The following is an 18,732-nucleotide window of genomic DNA, read 5'->3' as shown; positions in this document are numbered from 1 at the left end:
CTGTCAAATAAATAAATAAATAATCTTTTTAAAAAAAGCTCTCAGCAGAGAAAAAAATAAAAGCCAATACATATAGAGGGGGAGACATAGGACATTCTGGGGAATAATAATCCATCTCCTACCTTTTCTTGTGCCCCATGGAAAGGTTAGCAAGTAAAAAGCCAAAAACTGACTAGGGCTGGATTCTTTGACCGTTTGAATTATAGGATAAAAAATGGAAGTGATTAAAGGTTTTGTGAAGGTGATGGCCATACTTAGAGGTATGCTTTAGGAAGACTAACCTGGCAACAGTGTATAGGGTGTAGGGACTTGTGATTGAGAGCCTGGACACAGAGTCCAAGTGAAGAAAAACAAGGCTTGAAACTAAGTAAGTAGTGGATTGGTCCTGGATGGAGAGCCCTTATTGGTAGGGCTTGTGGATGAATTGACTCTTTTCTCCCTAATGTTGGAAATTTCCTTGAGGCTCCCATCCTGAATGACATATCAATAATAGGAATAGGAAGGTTGAGAGAAGAGGAAATTTGATGAAGCATAGAGATGTGGTGTGAATATGACAGACACCCAATCATGTGGAATAGAGTTTAGTGGGGGTTTGATGTAGCCCTAAAATCACCCGGTAATTTGGAGCCCTCTGTATCTCAGAACCCAGGCTTTGTGTCACTCTTTAACTACTAAGTCTCCTATTCTTTATTATATATAAAATATTTATGTATATTGTGTATATATATATACATATGTCTATATATATATAATGTATGTAATTGATATTTAAGAATACAAATCAGTTTATTTGTTCAAAAGCACTTCACAGGTCATCTTTGTGTTTCAAGCAATTTGCAGGGGCTTATCAAAAATATATAAAAGCTTACCTGCATATAAATTCTTTCTAAAACATATGTTTTTATTAATAAAATCTACTTTCTTGTGGATTGTTTAAAATGCTAAAGAAATACAAATTTATAAGATTTTTGAAAAGTTAAAATGAATTAACTTTATTTACTTTTGTTCAGTTGAGTCAAATGAAGAAAAGCATAAAGAACTGATAGAGAAAAAGGAGGTAGAAATTTCAGAGTTAAATGCAAAGTTGAGAACTCAAGAAAAGGAGAAACAAAGTGAAATTATCAAATTACAGTTAGAGGTAAGTATGCGAGAGTTTGCTAAATTTGAAGATGTGTCCCTTAGTCTAAATAGTACTTTTTTTTTTCATCGCAGTAAGATAAATTTCAGGAGAAGATAAAACCCTGACACACACACCCACACACACACACAGCCATCACTCTCCATCACATGCAGTTCTCAAACATTGGACACAGCTAGCTACCTTGCCTTTCAGCACTTGGCCTGAAGGTGGGACTCTTCAGTCATTGAAAAGATCCACAGAGACTGCCGTTTCCTCTGGGACAGGAGACCTGCAACTCAGCATTTCCCACACTGTGTAGCTGAGTCCAGGCAAGCATCATAGGACCACCATTCCAGCAGTGGAGCGAATGCTTCTAATCCTTAACATTTTTCTCTCTTTAGCAGAAACTGTGGAATGCTTGTAAACCAATTAGAAATTCCTTCAGCTTTATTAAAAAGAGACAAGTTGGGGCAACTCGGTGGCTCTGTCTAGGTGTCTGCCTTCATCTCAGGTCGTGGTCTCAGGGTCCAGGGATCGAGCCCCACATCAGGCTCCCTGCTCGACAGGAAGCCTGCTTCTCCCTCTCCCACTCACCCTGCTTGTGTTCCCTCTCTCATTCTGTCTCTGTCACATAAATATTTTTTAAAAAACAAGAAGAAGAAGAAGAGACAAGTTGCTCTCTAATAAACGTGTGGAAAATACTTACCATAAAGGCAGACAAACCAGATTTTTTTTTTTTTTTTAATGTTAAAGGGACTTCAAATAGGGCATTTCAAAGGCTACCGCGCCAGTCCTAAGGTCTAAAGCCCTTTCAGGAGGTTGTTTAGCCAGATGTCAGAATCTCTAAGACATGAATGTTTTGAGAATGTATCCTTTAAAAATTTTTTCTAGATTCTACGCATCTCCACGTCCATCATTCTTCCATTGCTTTTCCCCAGCTGACTCCCACTTCACCTTATGCTGTCAGAATTCACCAGCTTAGTTCAGTTACTATTCACGTTCATGAACTTGGTATCTCGGGGTGCTTGGTAAGGTACAGTGGTGAAATCCGTATACTCCTTGTGCAAAGGGGGACTGGTGTTGACTTGAGAGGCATTTTGCTGCTGCCACTTTCTCTGGTCAAGTGTGCCCACAACCCACAGAGAGGAAGGGCTGGATAGCCAACTGAGATACAGTAGGCTGTGTTTCAAGATTTACCGTCAACGTCTAATCCATTTCCTGAAAATGTGCATTCTGTTTGCCATCTGTGCCTGTCACTGGTCTAGCCCAAGTCTGTTGTTTACACTGATATACAGAACTTTTTGTTATTCACCTTCATCATAGCTATCCATTTACCTCCCTAAACCAGAACACGATCTCACTGAGTTTGTTTTTGGACCACAAAGAGGCTACACTGAACTCAACGTGAAGGGAAGAAATATAAGGGAAGGCTTTGTGGAATACCTGGCTGGCTCAGTCGGTTAAGAATCTGCCTTCAGCTCAGGTCATGATCCCAGGTCCTGAGATCGAGTCCCGCATCAGGCTCCCTGCTCAGTAGGGAGCCTGCTTCTCCCTCTGCCTGCCACTCCCCCTGCTCGCTCGCTCGCTCACTCTCTCTCTCTCTGGCAAATTAAGTAAAATCTAAAAAAAAAAAAAAAAAAAGATGACAGGGAAGATTTTGCAAAAAAATATGACCTGTAAGAATAACTTATGAGAACTTTTAAACCTGATTCAGTTTAATGTCAAATCAATAAGAGTTCAAACTAAAATTATATCCAACTTCTACTCAGCCTCAAAGATTTTACAGAAGGGTAATACGAGTTTTTACCCCATGACTGTTGACTACACTATTTTTTCTTTACTAAAGGACATTCATGGTAACATGAAAATATTTTACCCATCTTTATGTTAAGTAGATTCCTAATCCTGGTTATCTAGATTCCTTCCTAACGTCTTAACAAAAAGATTATGCTGACTCTCTCCCAGAATCTCTAAGGTACTGCCCAGGCATTTGGTACTTTTAGAAAGCTCTCCAGGTAATTTAACACGCAGCAAGGTTAATCTTGTTTGGGTGTTCTTTGCTCTTTCTTAAAAATTGTTCCTTTAGAGGAAGACTTCTCTATCTTGTGTTATACAGAGAATATACTTAAATCACAGATTATATTAAAAATATAATGACTCATGCTTGTATTTAGAGAAATAATTGTTTTAGTTGTTTAGCTAGAATGTTCTCAATAATTTCTTTTTAAACTTGATTCAGTTTGATGCCAAACTAGCAAGAGTTCAAACTAAATCAAAATCATATCCAGATTCTACTGTTTTGCCACAGAGTATCTACAGAAGGGTATGTGAGATTTTCTTCCATAGCTATTTCTTAAGAAAACATTTTCTTAGTGTGTTTCTATAAAAGCTGTCTAGTATTTACTAACGATATACTTAATGGTTTTTCTTAAAATATATCACACAACCAGGAAGATCTTGGGTTTTGAATGATCTTTAAAAGTGACTTTCAACTTGGGGTGCCTGGGGGGCTCAGTTAAGCATCAGACTATTGGTTTCAACTCAAGTCATGATTTCAGGGTCATGAGATTGAGCCCTGCATTGGGCCATGTGCTCAGCATGGAAAATGCTTGAGAGATTCTCTCCCTCCTCCTGCCCCTCCCCACTGAGTGCTCTCTCTCTCTAAAATATAGATAAAACTTTAAAAGTCACCTTTAATTTAAAATTATAAATCTTAGCAGTAAATTAAAACATTACAGAAGTCCTTGACTCTTGGGGCCATCTAATATGGCCCAAATTCTGTAATATATTCTGAACTAGGGGTGACCTACTATTCTGAAGTTATTTAGGCACTCAGATAATAGGTTTCTTTTTGTTCAACTCCTTTATGGTTTATAACTTCAAGCTTTATAGGGAGAAGGGAATAAACTAGAACAAATGGTGCTAATACGTATTTTGGTATCCTTATTCCCCTTTTACCCCATAAGCCTCCTGAAGATAAAATTCTAAACCTTTCAAAATAAGCTCTTTTAAAATACCTACTTAAGCCAGAAATGAAGTTTTTACTGGTTTTTTTTGTTTGTTTGTTTCTTGTATTTAATCCTATTTCTGAATTGCGGTAACAAATTTCATTCTGCTTTATTTAGAAGCTTCAACATCTTCAAGAAGAAAAAAACAAGGAGATTGCAGTTCTTCGTAATACCATTCATGATTTAGAGCAACGTCTCTCCCTTAACAAAGATTCTGAACTTAAACCTACTGGCAAAGGTTCTTACCTTAAGCGTAGACGGTTTTGAGTAGGATAGTAAATTCATTAGTTGCTACCTAATTTCTTTAAAAGCAGGTGAAAATTTGCTTCTATCATTAATAGAACAACATACTGCCCAAATAATAAGAAAAAGGAGAGCTTCAAACTTTTTAAATTGAGTTTATTTAAACAAATCCATATCTGGCCAATCGTGTACTACATTCTTGCTTAACAGTATTAACCATAAAGGAGTTCAGGTTTATAGGCCTGAGTTTACCTATTGAACCATCATTGACTATGGAAATACTTTCTAAACAACCAAGAGATAGACAACATTCTTTTATCTTTTCCATTACAACTCTCAAGACAGACTATCTCAAATTTAAGAGTATGATATTCTAGATAAAGAAAATAAGATATAGGGGCTTCATTTCATACATGATAGTGAAAATCAAGACTCTTAGATATACAAAGTGTTAAGTAGATATTTAAAATGTAGTCCTAGCAAAATATTCATGTGTCAGTATTTCTGGAACTTAAAGACGAATTCACTGAGTTAAAGGTTTAATCAATTAAAAAAAGATTAAAAAGACTAAGGTAATTTTTTTTTGAGAAAAAAGTAAAGAAAAAAATGGAAAACATGTCTTTGTTGTTCCTTCTCCATTCTAAATTGCTAACTATCCAACAGAAACCCCTAGGTCATAGTTTATGTCTCTGTTCTCATTAAAGCAAGTAGAATGCTGGAAAAAGAAAAAGAAAAACATATTAACCAAATGCTGCAATCACCTTTATAATAAAATAAAACATGGTTTGGGTCAAAATTTCTTTGATTTAAATTTTAAAATTTGGAAGCCAATGTAATAGATTTCTCCATGTTTGTACAAATCCAATTCTTATTTTTGGATCAGTATTAATTAGCTTATAAAATGCTGGAAATGAAATTGTCCAGACCTACTTGGGGAGTATGTCTTATTTAACTATTTAGTATGAAGGTCATTTTCACATTCTGGCCTTATTTTTTCAGCTTCAATTGGTGCTGGCTTCTGTGGGCTGAAGCTGCTGACTTGCTTGTCAGGCAGCTGGAGGCAAACGTCACTGTCAAGATTCAATGACGTTCTCCTCTGCCCAAAGTCCCTGTCAGCTGCATAAAGAGGGGAGGGTTTCTTTACATTGTCAGGTGATTGCAGACCCTGTTTTTTCAAATATCAGATGTCGTCAGTGTCAGCATCAGCTGCTAGGGGCCAACCCTGAATCTTTAGGCAATGTGCAGAGTAACTGATTTATACAACCCTTTCGTCAGAGCTTCTTTTGTGGGACAGAAAGTTGTAAACCTTCACTTGCTGCTGGCAGATCTCAGTTCTCTGGGTGGCCCTGTCTTTGGTGGGTCTTGTGTTTACGGTGCCGATGAAGGCCTTGAGGAGCAGGATACTCAGCCGCATCTGGGCCTTCTGGTCGCTGAGTCTCCGAAAGCTCCTCGTTCCTGTGATGCTGATGCCCATGCTTGTGATGATGGTGGTGGTGGTGGTGGTGGTGATGGTGTGGTTGGGGAGCCTCTGTTGTGTTTCCCACAGTAGACGAAGATACCATTTCACAGAAGTCTTTAGCTTCCAGGGTCTAGAACAAATTTACAATCACTTATCAACAAATGTAAAGATTTAGCAAGAGTGCACAAAAAATGATTTGCAGAGCTAAAATATGTAACATTCAAGCCAGTTAATTAGGATTGAACTGGCTTTGTTTTTCTAGCATTATATTAATGAGATAAAAATCTGAAATCGGTTTCAACACCTAGACTTATTAATATTTGCTTTCCATCACACCTAATTACAAACTGCTTCTTGTACAAAGTCTGCACTTAAAGATTCCCCAAGCCTCTTACAAGGGAATTATCATTAATGTTTTGCAAATAGGTAAAATACAACATAAGCCAATTAAAATTCAACAGTTCACCTAAGGTTCTATACTGGTTAAATCAACAGCAGAATTCAAATTTTCCTTATCAAGAGCATTTCCCAAATTTTTAAGAATTCTGAAGAAGAGGGGTGCCTGGGTGGCTCAGTGGGTTAAGGCCTCTGCCTTCGGCTCAGGTCATGACCCCAGGGTCCTGGGATCTCTGCTCAGTGGGGAATCTGCTTCCTCCTCTCTCTCTGTCTGCCTCTCTGCCTACTTGTGATCTCTCTCTCTCTCTCTCTCTCTGTCAAATAAATAAATAAAACCTTAAAAAAAAAGAATTCTGAAGAATTAAGAGACAGATAAGGCTTAAAAAGAATGCAAATCACCTGACATCTGCAGAAGGAAAACTAGATTAACTGGTTAAAAGAACTTAGCACTGATTGCAGTAAAGTCAAACAAATACCAAATCTTAGAAGCAGCTGAACTACACGGAACCTTTCATACCTGTGTCAATTTACTATTCTATTCAAATATAATGCTATATTCTGAAGCAAACTAATTTCTGATAACTCAAAGATGCCAATAAACTCTGCTCGAAATGAGTCATTTTTCATGCCTCAACTTACGCCATGTTTTGAATTTCACTACTTTTGTTACTATGTCCCTCCTGTCAGGCTGTGGGGGTCAAGGAGCAAATGCTGCCAATTTTCCACTGAGCAAGAGATTCCATTCTGCATCAATCTAGTTAATTTGCTGCAAGTCTTTTTTTTTTTTTCATTGTTTTGTGTGCCCACAAATCATAGGCTCAAAGCTTACAGACAGAGCAGCGTCATACGAAACTTTTACCTAAAGTGATTTGTAAGCACAGTTAGTGAGTCTTTGGTCTCTCACATTGATCTTCTAAGTGTTCACTGTTTTTGAAAAGTTAAAAATTCCACTGGATTTTTGCATACAACTATTAAATGGTACTTTTAAGAATTCAATGTAATTTTTAAAGTTTGTATTCAAATTCCAGTTAGTTAACATACAATGTAGTATTAGGTTCAGGTGTACAATATAGTGATGCAGCACTTCCATTCAACACCTGGTGCTCATCACAACAGGTGCACGCCTTAATCCCCATCACCTGTTTCACCCATTTCCCTCCCCCATCCCCCCTCCCCTCTGGTAACCATTAGTTTGTTCTCTGTAGTTAAGAGTCTGTTTCTGGTTCTTGGTTTGCCACCCTGCCCCTCTTTTTCCCCCTTGGCTCATTTGTTCATTTCTTTCTTTCTTTCTTTTTTTTTTTTTGCTTTGTTTATTTTATTTCTTTTTTATTTTTTCCAAATTTTTACTAAATTCCAGATAGTTAACATTCAGTACAATATTAGTTCCAGGTGCAGAATGTAGTGATTCACCACTTACATATAACACCCAGTGCTCATCACAAGTGCCTTCCTTAATGCCCATCACTTGTTTAACCCATCCCTCCCTCCCACCTCCCCTCCAGCAACCCTGAGTTTGTTCTCTGTAATTAAGAATCTGTTTCTTGGTTTGCCTCTTTTTTCCCCCATGTTCATTTGTTTTGTTTTTTAAATTCCACATATGAGTAAAATCATACGGTATTTGTCTTTCTCTATTTCACTTACCGTAATACTCTCTAGCTCCATCCACACCGTTGCAAATGGCAAGATTTCATTCTTTTTCTGGCTGAGTAATATTCCTGTGTGTGTGTGTGTGTGTGTGTGTGTATCCATTCATCAATCAATAGACACTTGGGCTGTTTCTGTAATTTGGTTATAGTGGATAATGCTGCCATAAACAGAGGGGTACATGTATCCTCTTAAATTAGTATTTTCGTATTCTTTGGGTAAATACCCACTAGTGCAATTCCTGGATCATAGGGTAGCTCTATTTTTAACTTTTTGAGGAACCTCCATACTGTTTTCTACAGCGGCTGCACCAGTTTGCATTCCCACCAACAGTGTAAGAGGGATCCCCCTTCTCCACATCCTCGCCAATACCTGTCGTTTCTTGTGTTACTGATTTTAGCCATTCCGACAGGTGCGCAGTGGTATCTCACTACAGTTTTTGTATTTCCCTGATGATCAGTGATGTTGAACATCTCTTCATGTGTGTTTGCCCTCTTATATGTCTTCTTTGGAAAAATGTCTATTCATGTGTTCTGCCCTATTTTTAATTAGATTATTAGGGTTATTTGGTGTTGAGTTTTAGAAGTTTTTTATATATTTTGGATACTAACCCTTTATCAGATATGTCATTTGCAAGTATCTTCTCCCATTTCATAGGGTGCCTTTTAGTTTTGACTATTTCCTTCACTTTTGAGAATTTAATACTATAAACAATTTGACAAACTTAGTAACAATTTGATAAATGTTTAAAATATACCACATAGTGTTCTAAATGTTCAAAGATTGGTAGCAATAGTCTAATTTCAAAAAACCAATTACTCTATTTTATCAATCCTACATTTTATCGATCCTACAATGTATTTTTTTCACATTTTAATGTCTTTAAAATCAGAATGCATCCTACTGTTGATAGTGTTACAACATTGTGTCCTACCTTGACAGTGTTTTTTTAAATAGTACATAAAATAATGTGTCATTTAATTGATGGCATCTAGGATACAATGAAATGGGAAAAGTCCAATTTACTTTGGCATATCAGGTATATATGGATATTATTCCTATTTCCAGGTGACTCATAAATTTTAAGCATTTATGGGAACTGTTTCTGCCTTTGTTTAAATATAACTGGGTATATTTGTAACTATTAGGCACTTGCAAAAATGCAAAATATTAAAATAATCCCAGAATATGAGGAATCAATATTAGCTAGCATTTATTAAGCACTTAGAAGTCAGACACTGAGTTAATACTTTATTTGCATTATCTGAGTCTCCCCCTCTCTAAAAGCAGTAGAATAAGCTTCATAGTATTATAACAAAGATTAAAATGTGAAAATTATATAACTAGAGTAATTAACCTGTTATGCTTAATAACAACTAAATTAGTTAATTAAACTGTTCATTAAAAATTGAGGTGGCTTTCTTTACATATGAAAAAATCTGAAAGATGTATAGCTCACAAATCAAATTCAGAATTATTTTTAGGGGTGCCTGGGTGGCTCAATGGTTAAGTATCTGCCATTAACCTCTGAGCCCAGCATTGGGCTCTCTGTTCAGTGGGGAGCCTGCTTCTCCCTCTCCTTCTGCCTGTCACTCTGCACACTTGTGATCTCTATCAAATAAATAAATAAAATCTTTTTTTAAAAAAGGAATTGTGTTTAAATTTGAGTTTAAATTTTTCCAATTTGTCCTATTAAGGAAAATTGTTTGGAATTATTTTCCTTTTCAACATGGGGGAGGGGTTCTAGTTAGTATAAATTAAAATCAATTCTTTGAGTATCTTTTCATAAACCATATTTAAATAGAGAGCTTCTTATAACAAGGAAGAAATATCCTCACAGTTGTTAAGACGAGAAATATCAGTAATGAGTAGAAAATCTATTCTGTTGTGAAATAAACGTAAAACATGGTGATTCTGGCTACAAAATGGGCAGACAGTGTAAGGGCTTCACAGAAAAGCTGATCCTTGACAAATTAAGTAGCTGTCTGGGTTCCATTTCAGGTAATGCCATAAATTAGCTTTGCTATAAGTATGCTCTTACGTGAACACATTCGGATATTACAATAATGTTATTTTATGTTGGCTGAATTCTTTGAGCACTTTGAACACATGCAATATCATTTGGTGATATTTGAAATATGTGATCTATACTGACTTTTGTTTTCAAAACTCCTAGATAAAAGCAGGAATACGGATCTTGAAAAAATGTCTTACAGTACATGTTACATAATAGAAGGAGTGTGTAATTATAGAAATTACTGTTGTTTATTTTTAATATAGCCAACAGAAACACTGATTAGCTAATTGGTCTTGAAACAATTTAGATAGCTCCTAAAAGATTTTCTCTTTTCTCCCAGTAAAAATAATTGAGAAAAATAAAATACCGTGAGAGAGCAGTTTCCACATTTCTCTTCACAGTAAGCAATCTTAATGGCTTCTTCTACATATGGGAAAGTTAGGAAGGAATAAGGCAGACCAAGATGGTATACAAGACGGCCACATCTGAAAAAAAGGACAAACACAATATGGTTACAATAGTTTCTGTACGGTAATCGTATATAAGCAGTCTGGGACATGCATTGTTGGCTTAATGGTCTTATAACGAAGACCCATCCATTCACAATTTCAGTAAGTTTCCTTGAATGGGGTCTCAGATCAGCTCCCTGGCACTGAATACCACCTTAGGTCACAGCAAGGATACAGTGAATCTAATAAAAGCATTTCAAAATGTTATAGATAAGCCAACAATATCAAAACTACATTAAGTTTAGTCACTATGACTTGGTCAAATACAGTTTGGTAAGACACATAAACTACCAATGCCCAAACCATTGACTTATTATAAATTGGGCTCTGCAAATCACATGAGGTTTTCATAACTACTATGGCAGCACAAATTCCACACAACAAAAAATTTACAGCATAACAAAAAAAGATCCTCATTTCTTAGCAAGTAGCCCATTTAGTTAAAAAATATATCTGATGCAGGGGTGCCTGGGTGGCTCAGTGGGTTAAGCCTCTGCCTTCAGCTCAGGTTATGATCTCAGGGTCCTGGGATCAAGCCCCACATTGGGCTCTCTGCTGGGGGGGTGGGGGGGGCGGGGAGCTCTCTGCTTGGGGGGGAGCCTGCTTCCCCCTCTCTCTGCCTGCTGTTCTGCCTACTTGTGATCTCTCTCTCTGTCAAATAAATAGACAAAATCTTTAAAATACATACATATATATATATGTGTGTGTGTGTATATATATATATTATATCTCTGATGCAACAAAAATTTCAGCATAATGAAAGAAATGGAATTACAATACTTGGTATTCTGAGAAACGGTGGAGTTGAAATGTCCTTCTTGCCCACATTTTACCCAGGATATATAACATTATGTGAATATCAAAGAACTACACTTTGCAACTATGTAAACTAGAAGTTTATAGTCCAAAAAGAACACATAATATTAAAAATATTTAGAGTATTATGGTGACTAAAATAACACAATAAAAAAAATATTTAGAGTAAGATAAAGTAGGGCTTAGGCCTAAACAGAGTCTGGCTCACCATTTCTGAGAGTCCAAAGAAAACAGCATCAACTAGTCATGTTGGTCTTATCAAATAATGTAACCATCTAGGTTCCCTCAAAATACAAATGTTTTATTCATTCAAGGGATCAAAAGCAGATTTATGCAGATTAGACCTAAATGATTAACATACTTTATAGATTTATGCAGATTAGACATAAATGATTAACATACTTTATAGTTTAGAAATTCAGGTATGTCACTCTTAAACTACTAATCAGAACAGAGATAAGCAAGTGGTCTGCAAAGTATAGTTACTCATCTGCAAAATTCTCAGGTTAGAATTGTCCACGATATGCAAATTGCTCCTTCTTTTTCAGAATGCTAATCTTGGGGGGTGGGGGGCGGCTGGCATATAGTCAATTTTTTGTGTTTCCCTATTAGAATGGTGGATTCTTTTGCACAAAAGAAAGTGATTTCAAAAAACATTAAAACCAAACATTTTAATGTGTTCACTCTGAGTATCTGGTAATAAAAACAAAAGAAGATGTCTTATTTTAAATCACTTCCTCTTAAATTAAATGCAAAGCAGGTTATGTTTTAATTTGGTGCGTGTGGTGTGTGTCATACACACCTGTCATATATGAGGAAGTCATCCTTTTTCCCACTTAAGAGTGTCCAGACATCTGTTTGGTTTTCTTCTTGTTGATAAACAGGAATATGCTCTGAAACCTTATTTTTAAGATTCATATACTGTAACTGAGAAGAAAGTCCTTGATGATTAACAACAACGTAAGAGATGTTCAAATATCCTTCTTTCTCCAATTTTGCTCGCAGGTCTTCCAATCTGAAATATTTGGGAAAAATACAAAAAAGGAATAATCTCATTTAATTTATTAGTGACTTCTCTCTCCTCACTATTTTTTACACGGAACTCTTTTGCTATTTTTTACTTATATCTCTTCTTTATATTGTTGTAAAAAACTAAAACTTATGTTTTTTCAATTATTTATTGAATACTTGTGCTCAGTTAAAACCTCATGCTAAATGACTGCACAAGCAATAACTCATTTGGTCCTCAAATTAATCTTACAAAGTGTACATTTTTTAATCCATTTGACAGAGAATTCTACCCAATAAATATTTACTGAAGAGCCTAACAAATATAAGCATATTTGTTATACATATAATTTATATATACATATATGTTATTTGTGAAATGACACAGGACATTTGATGGCAAGTCTAGTGTTGATTCTACTCCAGCAAAGCACTCGCATTTGCTTCCTCTATCAAAATAACTAATATAGTTGCAGGATTACATTTTAGAACATTTCATTACACAAGTAATACATATTTAGTAAGACATTACAAACTATGTGTCCATAAAATGAAGAAAATTTTTCTATAATCCCAGGAAAACCACTATAAATGCTCTGGTATATATCCTCCTGGTATACTTTCTTCTAAGATGTTTTAGGCAAACATGTATGTTTTCCTAAAGATGTGATTTAATAAACACATCTTTTCCATTTCTATGTTTCTTTTATGTATGTATGTACATGTTCAAAAGCTTTCCCCTTGAGAAGTCCTGGAGCACAGAATGACACTCACCTGGATGCCTGCAGAATGCACAGGTATCAGCTGGCTTGAAGAAGGGCCACCACTGTCACTGAACCACTTGAGTTCAGCATTGGATTCTGATCTCCTATGCTCCACATTGGAGGTTGCTTACAAAAGGAGCTTTGTCCCTGGCTCTCTGTTCCTCCCCCTGGGAGAAGACAGAGAGCCAGGGCAAGCCCCAGGCTTCTCCACATTGCTGGGGTTGTCCTGTAATAGAGGAAACCTTTCTGTCATCTTCACAGGTGACTTCACAGTCATAACCAGGGATTTCTATAAATCCAGCCAGTGCCATTCCCCTTCCCATCAGCAGCTAGCCTGGGATTCCATCCCAGGGTTGCGGGGCTCATTATGTTGGGCCTGCCCGCACCAATCTTCCCACCCCAGAAGGGGTTAAAAAATCCGCCAGAGGCAGGGGAGTTGTCCAAGCATCTCTGAACCACCTGGCTTGGCCAGAAACATTTGTGTAGCCGTGGAGACCTGCCTCAACAGGCAGCCAACTACTTGTCTAGAAGATAAAGGTTTAGAAAAATTTTGAGACTGTGGCCTCTGTAACCAAGTAACATTCTGCAAACAAGATTTTTTGAGATGCAGGGCGCCTGGGTGGCTCAGCTGGTTAAGTGGGTTAAGGGTCTGCCTTTGGCTTAGGTCATGATCCTGGGGCCCAGGGATGGAGCCCCACATCAGCAGAGACTCTGCTTCTCCCTCTGCCCCTCCCCCACCTCATGTGACTCTCTCTTTCTCTCAAATAAGAGCTTGGAGATGCAAGTTCTGACTGCCGCTTTCTGCCCCCTACCAATCTAAGAAAGGAAAAGGGTAAGGGGGATTCTGCACAGGAAGGAAAAGAGCCAGCACGGAAAGAGAACCCAGGAAGAAAGGAGGTGGCAGTGAGGGCAATTTGCCACCGTGAAGGTGGCTGGGGTGGGGCCCTTAGCTCCACAGGTTCAAGCATTCTGCATTTCTAAGTCTCCTGGGTATGGCTCTTTTGTTCCTCTTACTCTTTAAAGTCTAGCTCTATGTTAACAAAAAAGAGTTTGAATCTTTTCAGGTATAAAACCGCCTCCCAAGTTGTTACTACCACATCTGAGGTAAATATGACCAAAGAAAAAACTCTGACCAAGGAGATACGCCACAAACCACTGTCCCTCTACCACTCCAAACTCACTGCAATTAAACTCTGCCTATGTATTGGCACCATGACTTTCAGGAAGTTTCTGTGACTAGATGGGTAAAAATATGCCCTCCTCTGAGTAGAAAAGTTCAGTATCCGACCAGAAATATCCCCAAACTAAGGCTAACTCTCCCAGCAGTGAGGTACACATAAGACAAGGGATCTGTAGAGAGGTAGCAAAAATAGGAACTCATTCAGCAGAGACGAGCAGAAAAAGAAAAAATCCACCCAGGAACAGGCTTATTCTGATATCAAAGTCCATGGAGAGAGAACATTCTGGAACTGGGAAGTTGGCACACTTTCAGGCGCTAATCTGGGATAAGAAAGTAAAAGTACTTTGGGGGGACACAAGGGAGGGAAAGAAGGTGGGCAGCTAATGATCAGTTACCCAGAGTGAGCCCAGAATTAAGATGCATATAGAAAGGCTAGAACCAGATTGAGTGGGGCTCTAGTGCACTGGTAGATGTGGACAGAATTTTTAAAAACCTGACTATCTTTCACGTCATTTAACAGCACAAAATTCCTACCTGGATAGGGTATCTTGATAAGAGCCTAACTAAAAGAAAAGAGAGGGAAATTAAATGATTTATTAAGTCCATCCCAACTATTCTAATACTTTTAAGATTCTACTATTTAAAAATAGAGGATGCATCTGGACTAAATCGAGGGGATTTCTTTAGGATGTTATTTCTACACGGCACAATTACCCTAATTATAGCCACCACTCATTGAGAATTTATGGAACTCAACAAGGTGGTGCTAAGCACTTCCCCATAGCCTGCCAGTTAATCCTTACAACTGTGGGACCATCACCCCCTCCTTCTGCAGCTCGGGAAACAGTGGCTGAGAGCGAGTTCGGCATCGTGTCCAAGTCCACACAGGTGTGAGTCACAAAAGAGACGGGATTCAAACCAGTTCTGCTAAATCCATTAACAGCTATAGAAGCCAGGGTTTTACTGGTTTATGCCTGAGGAAGGCAAAGAGAACATCAAAGTATTTCCATTTGTTTTGTTTCTTTTTTGTTTGTTTCTTTTTTTTTTTTTTAAGATTTTATTTATTTATTTGACAGACAGAGATCACAAGTAGGCAGAGAGGCAGGCAGAGAGAGGGGGGGAAGCAGGCTCCCTGCTGAGCAGAGAGCCCGATCCCAGGACCCTGAGATCATGACCGGAGCCGAAGGCAGAGGCTTAACGCACTGAGCCACCCAGGTGCCCCTGTTTTGTTTCTTACTAGAATGGAGGGCGAGCCCCTACTTTCTAGAACATAATTTCAGCAACTATATGATCTTCAGCATAAATTCACCACTTGGTGAATTCATCACTTCACCATATACATATCCTCTAAAGGGGCTAAATAGTAAAGATAAATGAAAAGACTCTTTCCCTTATTTGCCCCATTTAGTTTCTTGATGAAAAAGGACATAAAGCCATTGGCCTAGGGTAGTGGCTTATGCAGTTCCCACAAACTTTTTTCTATTGTATAATCAATAGGCTGTTCAACTTTATTTTCTTAGGATCACTTCTGCAAAATAAACATTTGATTATCATATCTATCAGATAGCGATGTTAAAAATAATGAAGATAGATCACACAGCTGGAATACTGGAAGCTATTTAAAGTAACTGTCAATTTCACTAATCCCACCACTTTTCAATCACCAAACAAGATTTTTGACCACATGCAGACTTATGTCTGTTTTAAATTCCCCCATTAAAAGGCAAATATGCAGAAACTCCCCCCTCCCAACCCCCGAACTCCAGGCTGGCCTCTGAGGGCCCTTCCTTGTTCACCTGAAAGTACCCGCTCACCTTGTACACTACAAACCCTGCATTTCATCAAGGACAACCTCTTCCACACAGTGGACACACCCTGCTCCCCCCCACCCCCCACACCAGGTCTTGTGTTGTCCTGTGCGGTGTTTTCCGAAACCGCTCACAGTACCCCTGGACATTTCCACGGCCCTGCAGAAAGGCCACACCTGTCTCAACCCCCTCAAACCCAGGGTCTGATTGTTCCCGGGATTCTCTGCATTTCCGTGGGAGATAGTCAAGCCTGAACACGCAATATCGCCTACAAAACAACACAACTCTTTGCAGAGTCACCCCCGTCCAGCAGGCAGGGCAGAAATCTGTAAGGACTGCCTCGTCCCCCAGGCAGAGCCTCACCTACCCCACCCAATTCCAGACTCTTTTGTTCTCTTCCTTTTGTATTCTTTTCACTTCATTTACCCATGTCCCTTTTTAAAACTCTATCCTAAGGACAGAAACATTTTATCAGGCTCAAAATCAAATTATTTACCAAACTCTCAAAGAATCAAATATTGGCAAACACAAAGTTGCGACTTACACAACCCCTTCCAACCAGCGGGCTTCCTCACTCTCTGCTCAGCCCTGCAGCTCCTCCAAGCCACAGCCAAAGCCCTGGTATTTATAGTGCTGTTGTTTACCTCGCTCTAGCCATAGTCCAAAGTTCATTGCCCGCTGGGGCTGTGACCTTCACAAGCAGAGCAAACCCTTGAATGGATCATTATAAACAACTTAGAAGAAAGTAGCAAGTCCTGCCAAGCAGAAAATGGGGAGAAAGTTTTTTTTGCAATTACTGATTTATTCCCTATCCTTTTCAGTCACCCCAGTATCTAGGATTTAATGGTACAGTCGGGGGCGGGAGGAAGGACTAAGGGTAAAAGGGCCTCCAAGTCATGTTCTTTTTCAAACTATAATAGGGAAAAACATTTGCTGAGCCAGCAAGTGAAGCTGCTGCTTTTTTTTTTTAAGAGGGTTTTGTGGCTTTGTTTTTTTTGGTTTTTTTTTTTTCCCTTCTGCTCTGTCATGGCCAGGTTAGCCTATCCCAGACTGTGTGAGCTTTCTTAGAAAAGTCACCTGCTGTTGCAGAACTTTTGGTCTCTTGTGGTTACAGACCTGCTTGGATTGTTTTGCTGTGTTTAAAACTCGGATCTGTGTGGGATCTCACAACACCTCTGCGGGGTCACTGAAGGAAAGGAACAAGAAACCAGGCCTCCTAGCTGCGGGAAAACCAGGCCTTATATTCTCATCACAGATGTCCTACTCCTTGGAGGGCCTATGTATCCTACAGAATTTTTAAAGAATTGAATATGAAATATTTACAAATATAAGTAGCATGCAAATAAAAGTGTCTAGTGGTAGTAGTTGGACATGGAAAAGGTAGCGAAATTGCAAATTTTTCACCAATTCAACTGAAACTTCTTACTCTTTCATAAAGGGGTAAGTTGGGGCTCCTGGGAGGCTCAGTCAGTTAAGCAACTGCCTTTGGCTCAGGTCACAATCTCAGGGTGCTGGGATCGAGCCCCATGTGGGGCTCCTTGCTCAGTAGGGAGTCTGCTTCTCCCTCTGCCTCTATCTTTTCCCAACATCATGCTCTTTTTCTCTGCCTCTCTGTCTCAAATAAAGTCTTAAAAAAAAGGGGAGGGGTGAATTCTTTCTATTAACTGCTACGTGTGAGCACACCATGGTGTGTAAAGTAAAAAGCACTATCAGATGATGTCATCCCTGGACAGTGATGACTTTCAAGTAAGGCTTGCTTTGACTATGAATGTATTTTGTCCAAACAAACCCCTATTGACTGTTGTGTGCTGGGTACGTCATGTCACGTGACCATGAATACAAAGAGGCTCGGATGTTAGCCTTCCCACAAAGGAACATCAAATTAGAAGCTTGACTTTTGAAAGCCAAATTCTGTGAACTCACACTAAGCAGTAGGTACTAACCGTTTTGGGTTCCAGATCCCTTTGAGAAATACTTCATTTCTCCCCTGGTTGGGGAAAAAATTGCAAATATACAAACTCACTTTTTGAAAGACTCTTGTGCAAAGTCTTTGTATAAAGCAGATTGTCCCCTGGTAGCTCGTTTCCCAAATTGTAGGACTAGTCATCTTGGGTCTGTGTGTAGCAGGAAATCCAGCATTTTCCCATCACCTCCTTTCTTTATAAATGGCTTAGCAGCTGCCTCCTGCCCCAAAAGTTTCCCCCCCACAAGTGTACACCTAGCTGCAAAGTAAAGTACCCAGGATTGTATATGTTCAGGCCAGTGTGAGTCTAAAACCCCAGGAGGCAAAAGGCAAAGATGGAGAGTGTCTGATTATCTGAGGGGAAGCCATTCTCAACAGCCTCTTCTGTGCCAGGCAACCTGGGACCAGTCAGCATTTTTAAGAAAGCAGAATATTCAAATAAATCTTTACTTCATGTTATATCAGTTGACATTAAATCAAATGAAATCACGCAAACATTAGGTGCTTATGGCAGGCACAATGCTAAGTTCCCTTGTCCTCAAGGATCTCAAAATCTAATAACAAGTAAGCAGAAAAACAACAAAACAAAACAAAACAAAAAAAAACCACTGTAAAGTGTGACCATGTTCTAATGGCTACAGGCACAAGGTTCTGCGGGAAACTTGGAAATGAAAAAAGGAACACCTTAACCCAGCCTAGACACAGGGCCAGCACGCTAGATTAGGACACTTCAAGCAAGTGCAACAGGCAGTTTCTTAGAGTTTACCCCCTACTTCAGAGCACCTAGCAAATCTGAC

General features: G+C 38.6%; 2 protein-coding genes across 2 annotated transcripts in view; one reads left to right on the top strand and one right to left on the bottom strand.

Moving 5' to 3' along the window:
- The window catches only part of CCDC152 (coiled-coil domain containing 152), a 32,465-nt gene extending 27,958 nt beyond the window's left edge, over positions 1-4,507 (top strand). The window contains exons 7-9 of the mRNA XM_080804755.1: positions 1,011-1,138; positions 3,360-3,443; positions 4,246-4,507. Of these exons, the coding sequence (XP_080660881.1) occupies positions 1,011-1,138; positions 3,360-3,443; positions 4,246-4,395 (362 nt within the window). The 3' untranslated portion in view covers positions 4,396-4,507. The remainder of the gene's footprint in view (positions 1-1,010; positions 1,139-3,359; positions 3,444-4,245) is intronic.
- Positions 4,508-5,219: 712 nt separating this feature from the next.
- Positions 5,220-16,573, bottom strand: SELENOP (selenoprotein P). Its single transcript, XM_080804754.1, is given in 7 exon segments — positions 5,220-5,563; positions 5,566-5,575; positions 5,577-5,960; positions 10,255-10,372; positions 12,015-12,227; positions 12,995-13,210; positions 16,517-16,573. Coding segments are annotated over 6 exon segments (1,119 nt in total). The 5' UTR covers positions 13,198-13,210; positions 16,517-16,573; the 3' UTR covers positions 5,220-5,372.
- Between the last annotated feature and the right edge of the window lie 2,159 nt (positions 16,574-18,732).

This window comes from Martes martes (assembly GCF_963455335.1).
Source record: "Martes martes genome assembly, chromosome: 5".
NCBI classification, from domain to species: Eukaryota; Metazoa; Chordata; class Mammalia; order Carnivora; family Mustelidae; genus Martes; species Martes martes.
The sequence above is the reverse complement of the archived record's forward strand: the minus strand, read 5'-3'. Positions and strand labels throughout refer to the sequence as shown.